Source organism: Salminus brasiliensis, chromosome 12 (assembly GCF_030463535.1).
Source record: "Salminus brasiliensis chromosome 12, fSalBra1.hap2, whole genome shotgun sequence".
Lineage (NCBI taxonomy): Eukaryota > Metazoa > Chordata > Actinopteri > Characiformes > Bryconidae > Salminus > Salminus brasiliensis.
In genome coordinates this window covers 34,343,704-34,354,061 of record NC_132889.1, presented here as the reverse complement: position 1 = coordinate 34,354,061, position 10,358 = coordinate 34,343,704, and the positions used below count along the sequence as shown (strand labels likewise).

At 43.1% G+C, this 10,358-nt stretch overlaps 1 protein-coding gene across 1 annotated transcript in view; it reads right to left on the bottom strand.

Moving 5' to 3' along the window:
• Positions 1 to 726: 726 nt before the first annotated feature.
• Positions 727 to 10,358, bottom strand: part of cntnap1 (contactin associated protein 1) — a 54,453-nt gene continuing 44,821 nt past the window's right edge. The window contains exon 24 of the mRNA XM_072693230.1: positions 727 to 10,358. This exon is cut by the window's right edge and continues 9 nt beyond it. Within this exon, the coding sequence (XP_072549331.1) occupies positions 10,168 to 10,358 (191 nt within the window). The 3' untranslated portion in view covers positions 727 to 10,167.

Below are 10,358 nucleotides of genomic sequence, written 5' to 3'. Positions count from 1 at the left end.
TGTTGCATGTTGCAAGAGGTCGCCACTACAACCCAGATCTAGCCTTTGTATTTACTATCCAAGCTTAACTGTAAATGTTACCAGGGCCCCAAGTAGGGTGGTAGTGGGCTGGAATTTTATTTTCCTTTAAATATTAATATCATTGATGATAAGGGATAAGGGTGCATAGGGCCCAGCGTACAGGTGTCTTCTGAGTTGTATGTGTTGATGTTGATGATGGTGAACATCAGAGATGTATAGTAAGGAAGTAGAACTACTTCAACTAAGAGCTACTGTTATAACTATAAATTCTTAGTGGATTGTGGGAGATTGTAGTGCCCTCGAAATTATGCTAAGATTCCACTTCATGATTTTTCAGAAAAATGTCTGACATAATCATTAGTGCATTAGTAAAACAAATAGGCAGCCATATCAGTAAACGCCTATGTGTGATGTTGCATTCAGAGGCATTGAGCCTCCTGGTTCCATTCAACACCACTGTGAACAATTCTGACTGGGTTTCTGTAGTTTCTCTAGAACCTACAATTCGACACCAAGCCACTCCGAACTGACTTTCTTTACATCTTAACTGTGTAATTATGCTAAAATCTTGAATAATTAGTGGAATTACAGTTTAATGCAACCTCCTCTTTAAAGTTCAAACTGACTGATATGTTATACAGCGTGGCACAGAGTGCCGAACTGGCCATGAACCGGCCAAAGAAAAGACCCAGAGGTTTCCTTCAAGCTTCTTTTATTGAAGTGTCATTTTGGTGTTGCTTTCTACACAGTCATGGTACTTACAATGAAGGTGTCACGGAACAAACCCAATAGAAAGCTAAAAAAATAGGAGGAAACTTCAACACTTCCACTCTCGTGTCGAGCAAATCTGCCCTCAGAAAGCTGAAACTGCACCTCCTGACTAGACTGGGACAGATTATGGAGATGATGGAGATTAGTCTGACTTAAGAGCACAAACCCATTCAACTGCAAGGTTTATTATTACCCTGAAATATGAAATATTCCCTTGACTTCGATATGTAGAGAATTTCTATGGGATTAAACATACTGCACCAACCCAGTGTTGCTGTCATGTATGGAAGAGTTGTTCATGTGGAAATGCTGCCTTTATATATTTGCTTCAGTGTTTTCATTTCTTAGGCCCACATTTAGGCTCTTGCAGTTTGAGGGGTTAAGGTTGGCCCTTGCACACATGTGGTTTGACCCTTTGGGTCATCATCGTAGACGACCCCAACCCACACTGGTGATACTGTACACACAGATTTGAAGACCTGATGCAGCGTGATGAGCCAAGTGATCGAGCGAACACTGAAAAAGAAAGCGATTCAATCCTCATTCAAATCCATCATTGTTGCACATTCATATATATATATACACGTTACAACCCCGTTACGGCCTTTCAGTCCACCTACTTTAGGCTGTCACTGTTGGTGTGCTACGTCTATTCATGTGCAACCGACACGTTTCTTCAGTGGAAGTACTCACACACACAATCCTCAGTCACTTTGTCAGTGAATTCTACTGAGCGTACAATCTACAATCTACCCTAAGGCCTGCGAGAACACTGCCCAGGTCCTGCAGGACTTTACAGTGGGACATCACTGTCGTATCGAAACCTCGTAACTGTATAATGTTTAAAACGTCAGGTCGTTTTTTCGTCGAAGATTTTTTGATGAACGAACCGACAAAATAAATCCAAAATCTCATTACCTTGTTTCTCCAAAATGTAAACTTTACAGGAGAAGGGAAAAACCTTTTTAACTTGCAATAGAAGTCAATGGAAAAATATTTAATTTTGGGTAATTTTGAAGCATTTCTATTGGTCCAATCATTATGAAATTATGGCGCAACATAAAGAACAACTGCCAGATTCACATTATGTCAAAAAGTGAAAAACGGCAAAAATTTTAAAAGGTTTTTTTACCTGTTGGCGACATTTATATCTTACCATTTTAGAAACACAAGGTTTCGTTAAGACAGTGGACTGAACTTTGCTGCAGACAGAGAGTCCAGAACTTTCCGCAGTGCATTCATGTGTATGAAAATGTGTAAAAAGAAAAAGATCTTTACTACAAATCGCACAGTGAAGGTAATCAAGCGTGATAAGCTGAAGCTTAAGGTACCAAAAAATTTGGACCCACGACATTCTAGAAGGTTACATTCCAGTTAACAGAAACTGAGCATTCACAAACATATGCTACACCTGGTCTTACTTCACTCGGCACACGCAAGTCTCAAACAAGCTTCTCAAACAACACCACACATATATTCCTTAGAAGGAACGCTGAGATTAGCCGAACTGTGCGCTAACCATCACCTCAGAACTACCATGGGAATTAACTTTGCACACAAGTAACAGCATGAGGAGTTTGACCTCCGCTGCGTCCGCAAAAGCAGTATTTAGCAGCTATTAGCTTGTTCGCTTTACAGAATGCTGCCAGAAAGCCTTAATTCCAACCTAAAAAGAAACGGTAGCTCCAAATTCAATGTATCCAAATTGTACATTTTTGTTGGAGTTAGATTCAGGCCCTGAAATTCTCCTCTTAGCATTAAGCCTCCCAGCTTAAAAAAAAAAAGCTAGGGGTCAAAACACAGGGTCAGCCATGCTACAGCACCCCTGGTGCAGACCCAGCCAGCATGCTCATGTGGGGCTTACATAGGCGGACCGTCGGCTAGGTGGGTTCCAGGTAGAACATGGGCTCTGAGTGGGTTTGCACTGGGCCCCACTGTTACAGCCTAGCTTAATCTCGCATGGGTCTCCTCTAGGCCCCATATTGACGCTGTCCACTGAAAAACGTGTCTCCAAAATGGAGACTTCACAGAAGAAGGCCAAAATATTATTAACTTTGAATGAAAGTCAATGTAAAATAATTGTATTCTGGGTCATTTAGAGCATATCTGTTGGTCGATTCATTCAGAAGTATTTACACAGTGTACAGGGCAGCTACCAGGTTCACAAATGGACGTTTTTCATTGGACAGCAGCAATATGCAGTGTACAACCCGAATGGGGCCCATGTTTGACCTCTCCTGGTCCCATTACTGAGCCCGGTGGGCATATGTGGGGCTGATGTGGAACCTGAGGACAAAAAGTTCTGGTTCCCATTTGGCCTACCCATACAGGCCCCACTTGGACATTTTAGCTAGGGAGAGGGTTAAGGGCTTTGCACAAGGGGCCCAACAGTGGCAGCATTGTGGACCTGGGTATCAAACCCACAACCCCATGAGCCACAGCACTGTAACTTTTCAGAATGGGACGGCTTCCCATTAGGACCTTGTGTAAAGCTTGTCCAGCACGGACAGATCACGTAGCGTGCTGCTATTGAACGTGACACAGTGCTATTTTAAGAATTTCTATGCAGTCAAACATTTTTCCATTAAAAGTTTTGTTTTTTAGGCCTACATATCCAATATTTCCCAGTATTTTTGACTCCATAGAAATCCGTTTACTGTTCTGGGCTCCTGTAGCTGTACAGTTAGTTGGCTGTCGTTTGATCCTGAGTGAGAGGAGGTAACAAGAGGAGATGCTGTGATTAAGGAGGTAGGAAGGAGGGCAGAGGAGACATTTCAGGGGACGTTTCAGGGGAGAGGAAGACTGGAGCTGGTTCACGTCACAAGTTTGAGGCTGAAAGAGAGCGGAAATCAGTGATGACCATCTGCCCAGGGCTCACTCCACTGGTCAAAATAGCTCCTCACGCCCGGTTTTAACCTCTTTTATACAAATCAGGGTCGTAAAAAAATACCATGTACACACCGCTAGAACATCTGAAGCAAAACAGACACTGCAGGACGTCTGAGGTGATGGAACTAGCACTGGAAGCAGCTGATTATTCTTCTTCATTATTGCATTTTAACGAAAGTGCTGTTGTCATGCAGAATGCATAGCTCTGAGGGGCTGCGAATGTGTCCTACTTTCAGGTTATTTTTTTTTGGTTATGGTCATTATTGATTAAAAGCAGCTAAAAAGCAGCAGCAGCAACAACAGTGGTTTTCCTACAGCAAAACTAATCCAAAAAGCACTAAACAGATATTTTACATCCTTTTACATTGTGGTTCTAAGCCCCGTCCACCCCTGTGTCACGAGAGGAACCACACAGAAGTGCCTCAGTACTGGTTTGTTGTCCACTATATCAGCTCCACTGCCCATATAGGAGCACTGTGTAGTTCTATAACTCCAGACTGTCTTTATCTGTGTCTCTGCAGACTCTGTTATTACCCTCCTTTCACCCTCCTGTTCTTCAATGCTCAATGCTGACCACAGAGCAGGTTGTATTTGGGTGGTGGGTCATTCACAGCACTGCAGTGACACTGACTGACGTGCTGGTGGTGAGTTAGTTAGTGTGTTAGTAGTATGTGTGGTACTGGTGGTACGAGTGGATCAGACACAGCAGTGCTGCTGGAGTGCTTAAACTCTGTGTCTGTCTGTCTGTCCACTCACTGTCCACTCTCTCTATTAGACACTCCTACAGAGCTGCTCCACCCTGTAGATGAAGGTAAAGTCCGAGACAGAAGCTCTGTATCTGCTGCTGCACAGTTTGCGTTGGTCATCCTCTAGTCCTTCATCAGTGCTCACAGGACGCTGCTGCCCACAGGACACTGTTGCTGGCTGAATGTTTCTGGATGGTGGACTTTTCTCAGTCCAGCAGTGACGCTGTGTCTGATCCACTCATACCAGCAGCTCAACACACACACTACTAACACACTAACTAACTCACCACCAGCATATCAGTCAGTGTCACTGCAGTGCTGAGAATGACCCACCACCCAAATAACATCTGCTCTGTGATGGTCAGTCCTGTGTGGAGGGTCCTGAGCACTGAAGAACAGGAGGGTGAAAGGAGGGTAATAACAGAGTCTGCAGGGACAGACAGAAGTTATAGAACTACACAGTGCTCCTATATGGGGCGTGGAGCTGATATAGTGGACAGTGAGTGTAGAAACGAGGAGGTCAGTGTATCTATCTACTATATTCACATCACAGCATGTGATTGAGTATCTTTTACTTTATATCAGAAGCAAAGCACCCTGTCTGACCACTAGATTAGATTTTTCTGTCATTTCACAGGAGATTCGGAAGCAAATAACAGAGGCATCAATCACAGAAATGTTACCACAAACAAACAGATATACAGAATGTTCCACAGGAGTGTCTCAGATCAATAAACTATTAGTTTTTGTAGACATATGGACAAATGCTAGCCAAGTCACTCAAAGGCTAGTATTAAAACCTCTAGAACAGTTCTGAAGCTAATCGACATGTAAGCTAATTAGTGTTAGCTTAGGCGGTCAACAGGGGTTTAACTAAAAAATGGCCATTTTTATAAATAGACTTATGCTTACAGACTGTAGTTCATCTGTTTCTGCAGAATTCTGATTAAATACTTTGTAAGATATTTTGGTCTGTGGCTCCGCCCCCTCAATCTGCAGGTTAGAACTCCTGCAGACACCAGCCTATTCACCCTCCTATTGTCAGACTCCTGACCATGGAGGGCTGTTGGCGGTGTTGATTGAATTTGACCTCATGATCTCCTCAGTCTCTTCACAAGCAGGCAGTTAGACAGTCACTCCACTCTAGAGCTGTGAAGCCATGTACAGTTCTGTGTCTGAGAAAGAAGGGAAGGTAAATTTACTCAGAACTGTGTTTGTATGTAGTGTAATTTCACAGCTCTGGACCGGCCCTACGGTCTAAGTGCTGCTTGTCACGTGTGAGGAGATCATCAGTTCAAATTCCAGCAAGGCCTCAGCGCTCCATTGTCTAAAGCTTTCCAGTCTGGGGACGTTATTGTGATAGGTGGAGGTGCAACCTGCAGATGGGAATACACAGTAAACAGATTGAGGGGGCGGAGATTTCAGCTGCAGCTCATTTACTGATGTTTTTGAGGCTCAACTCAGTGTGGATTCAACTCTGCAACCAAACTGAGATGAATAGTCTGAGAGAATAGTCCTAGGAGGTTCCAGAGTGGTTACAAGGAGGGCTGAAGAATTACACAGCAACAGGTGGTCTACAGTCTGTAACTGGACACCTAGATAGTGCACCTATAGGGTGTATGGTGTCATTTTAGTGGCCAAAAGGGGTCTTTAACCAATTTGACACCTGTAACAGCATTGCATTACATTATATCAGTGGAGCGAAGCTAAAACCATAAGGCTACATGCCTTTATATAACAGCGAAAAAATGGAAGAGCACTGGCAGTACCGAAAGATAACTTCATTACAAGCATCTTTCACGAAGCGATGTACCAAAAACTGTGTGTATGTGTGTGTGTGTGTGCGTGTGTAAATAGAAGGGTTCGGATTTATATTCACCCAACAGAGTCGTCTGCTTTGTCCTGATTGGTAGGTGCAATTCACCCCCCCCCCCCCACCAAATGGCTGGGCAGCGGAGAAGACCCCAGAAGGAAAACCACGTATGCATATCAGACTCAAGCTCAGGCTTGATTCAAACACACAAACACACTCGAAGACAATCGCTCCCCTCGCGCCGCGATTCCTCTCAGCACCTCGGCTCTTCTGAGTTCTGGACTGGAGAGCTGCAGGTGAACCGCCTGACGACTTCATTCACCACATATCAGGAGTTTCTACTAAGCGAATGCTGGTAAATGTGACGGCGGATGAGAGTCGGGTTGGTTTGAGCCGAGGCAGTGAAAGGAATCGGGGTCATTAGTCTTTAATCTCAGCAGCGACTAGACTGTTTTCAACCCTGAGTCAAGGCATACTGACATACAGCATACAGTACATTACTCGTCCTCCAAAGAGTTCCACACAGCAGCACCTTTCAAGCTGGATTAGATTCACCAGAGGAGGTTCTGTAAAACGCAGTTTTTCCCATACACACATTTACCAGCCGTCTCTACAGTTGTCTACAGGCATGGGGGAAATGAGGATACCCCATAAAACCTTTGTCTTTTCAAACATATTAAAAAATATGGACATTTGATCTTCGTGTGATCAACACTGAGAGATGACTGAAGGTAATATAACTAAACACCTACAACTGAGGTCTTTAATTATCATTTATTAAATGGAATTAATAGGAATGTAATTTTCCCCATATTTCTTACTACTGGTGTGTAAAATTAGACTCAGCTGCAGATGATCAGAACATGGTTGGAGAGGATGATTCTGGAGGAGTCTGTCTTATTTCAACCTCAGATGTTTAGTCTGGTCTGCTCTTGATGGTTGAAGTGAGGGGTGAAGAAGATCACCATCATGGTCAGATCCAAAGAGCTCCCTGAGGCCTTCAGAAAGAAGGGTGTAGATGCAGGTGAGTCTGGGAACAGTTAGAAATCAGACGTTCCAATGTCCACTACATCATTTACAAGTGGAGAACCACCAGCATGGCCAGATCAGATCAGAACGTCCTAGCAAGTTCAGCCCAAGGGCAGAGACCTCCAGATAAGTAAAGAAGCCTCCAGCAGTCCTAAAATGCTACAGGTAGCTCCTGCTCTTGCGGTCTTGCATATGATTGAATTTGTTAAAAAAGACAAAGGACTTAATGAAGTGTCCTAATTTTCTCACATGACTGTTTAAATAGACTCATTGTCTATGTGTGTGTGTGTGTGTATTATCTTGTCAAAAAGTGTGTTTTGCTTTTAATAATTTAATAATTATACACTGGAAAAGTATTTTATATATAAATATATAGAATACATATTTTTACAAATATATCGACTTAAATCTATACATTTAATATATATTTATATATTTAAAATATTTTTCCAGATAAAAATAAATGAAACTTTTTTATTCATGTCTCTAAAATAACACGGTTGGGGTCAGTGAAAGGGTCTTTAAGTATGATGTACCTTATTGTCACCAAATGTTCAGAATGTTCTTATTGAACATGATTAAAGATGAATAAAAGTATGATTATTGTTATTATTATTAGTAGTAGCAGTAGTATTGTTGTTTTAATAATAGTAGTAGTAATAATAATAATAATAATAATAATCATAAGCATCCAGGCTATTAACTCTCAGTACAGAATTAAGGGAAATTATGTAGAAACTTCCAATAGAAATCAATAGAAATTGTTATTATTATTATTGTTATTATTCTTATTATTATTATTACAGCAATGACAATAAAAATAATAACCATCTCTATCAGTTTGGAAGTGTCTGCATAATGTCCCTTATTTCTGCACTGAAAGGTTATAGCCTGGATGCTCAGCACAGCACACACTCTATGACAGTAATAATACACCGCATGGTCACATCCACACGGATTAGAACAGGACTACTGTTTCTGAAGGAGCTGCCGGTTCAGTCAAACCAATTACAGAAGGCCATTCACTCCACAATCACTAGACAGACTGTCAGACTGTAAAAAACCCACACGCACTGCAGACCTCGCCTCTAATCCCGAACCTACCCAACCTCCCCTGGTAAAACTGAGCTCCGATAGGGCCCAACAGCAGTAAAGCTGAGGAATTGCTTCCCTTCTGCCAAAACTACAAACACGGATACGAATGTCAGGACGTTGAGCATCAATCAGCACGCGATCAATCATCAAGCACAGTATGGCTCTTCTCCATCGCCGTTAAAAATAGCCGTTACTTTGAGGTCAGCATGGGGGCGTATATAATGATGCTATATTACCGATCTCCTTTCCTTCTCCAAATCCAGAGATCAGAACTGCTAAACACATTTAACAAAGCTAGTGTACGTCCTAGAAAACGCTGCAGTCATTCCGAGCTGCTCTAGTTGCAAGCAATAGTCGTATATGAAGGCAGTAATATAACAAATATATACTTACATCCCATCAGCTATTACCAAGTGATATTTCCCATATATCAGCTAATAGCTAATGCCTTTGTACTATACACTGTCTCAGTTTGGACCAGAAATACTGTAGATACGACGTGTGTAAACATGTACGTTGTTCAGAACAGCTGTTTTTCTAACACTGATACTGTTGGTTGTGCATTTTGTGCAGTCTGACCTTTTCTAAACAGAGCACGAAGGAAGCTGAGCCACTAACCGAGCCACATTACGCTGCTGCTTCGCGGTTCCTGCGCGGTTACCGAGGCACTTCAGCTGGCCAGCATTGCTATGCGGTGTGGGACACGGACTCTGAGGGAACCAGGCCTCTGTTTAGGCTCGGAACCCCCTGCAAATGTCCATCGCTCAGCCCGGAAAAAGCACCAGATGTCCGATCACACCCAAATCACACCTGTATGTACAGTGAAAAAAGTGCTGCATTGGATTTTACAGGATGTGTGGACATTTTTTTCCCCATTTAATAAAATATCAGTCAATTGAATTCGATTGTATTGGGGTGAAATTACACCAGCCAATTTTTCCAGCCATCCAGCAAATCCAATGCATCACTTGTAGGGGACGGAAACCGGAAATACACTGTGACAAAGTTTAAAGTTCAGAAAATACAGTAAACTCTTCAAAATAAAGGTGCTTCAAATGGTTCTGTAACAAAGGGGTTGAAGCTCTTTTTTTAGGGCTATCCAACACTGGTCCATAGAAGAGGCAGGGGTCAAGATCCAGGCAGGCGGGAACAGAGAAGGCCTATCCAGGAGAAACCAAAAACCAGAAAACCAAAAAACAGACATAGAGAGATGAGAGCTACTCCAGGAGAACCACCATCTCTGGGCCTTAAAGCAGCTCTACAGAGTCTTGGGACAAGCCTCAGCTGAGGCTGGTGAGTGCCTGAAGGTCTGTCCCTGTGCAGTACCCACTACAGGTAACAGGCTAGAGGTTCTTTGAGTGATGCCATCAACCAGGTGTGCACAACACCAGATCTGGAAGGCCAGTCTCCAGCAAAGTTACTAGGGCAACTTCCAAATTTTGTTGTGCACCCCTGCCATTGAAGAAGTGCAAGAAAAGGCTCTTCACACTTCTCACATGCTTCTTTATGGAAGAAAAAGTGGTTCTTCTATGGCGTCACTCAAAGAACCATTTGAAGCACCTTTCATTTTTAAGATGCACTGAAAAACCTGCTGCACTGAAGGTACCTGGATGAAATGATGAGGATGAAGCATCATCTCACATCAACTCAAGTCAGTTCAGTGCAGCGTTCTTCAGATACAGAAGGAAAATAGACACGTTCAGCAGGCGTAACCCAACCTGTTCCACTCTGTCTTTCTTGTCAGCTCGTGCTCATGCCTGTTCCCCCCTCACCCCCCAAACCCCCTTCTGTCGTTATTCAGTGTTATTCGCTGGGCCCCTCCTCCTGTATTTCCGGAAGGTTCTTCTTCTCCTTCCGCAGCGTTTCGGTCAGTGGCCGGGCTGAACTGGGGGACTCCAGGTTTTTGGGTTCGTTTGTGTGGTAACTGCCCTTATACCTGTACAGGTAAATGTACAGCCCGTACAGGATGAGGAAGAGCAGCATCAGAGACACGG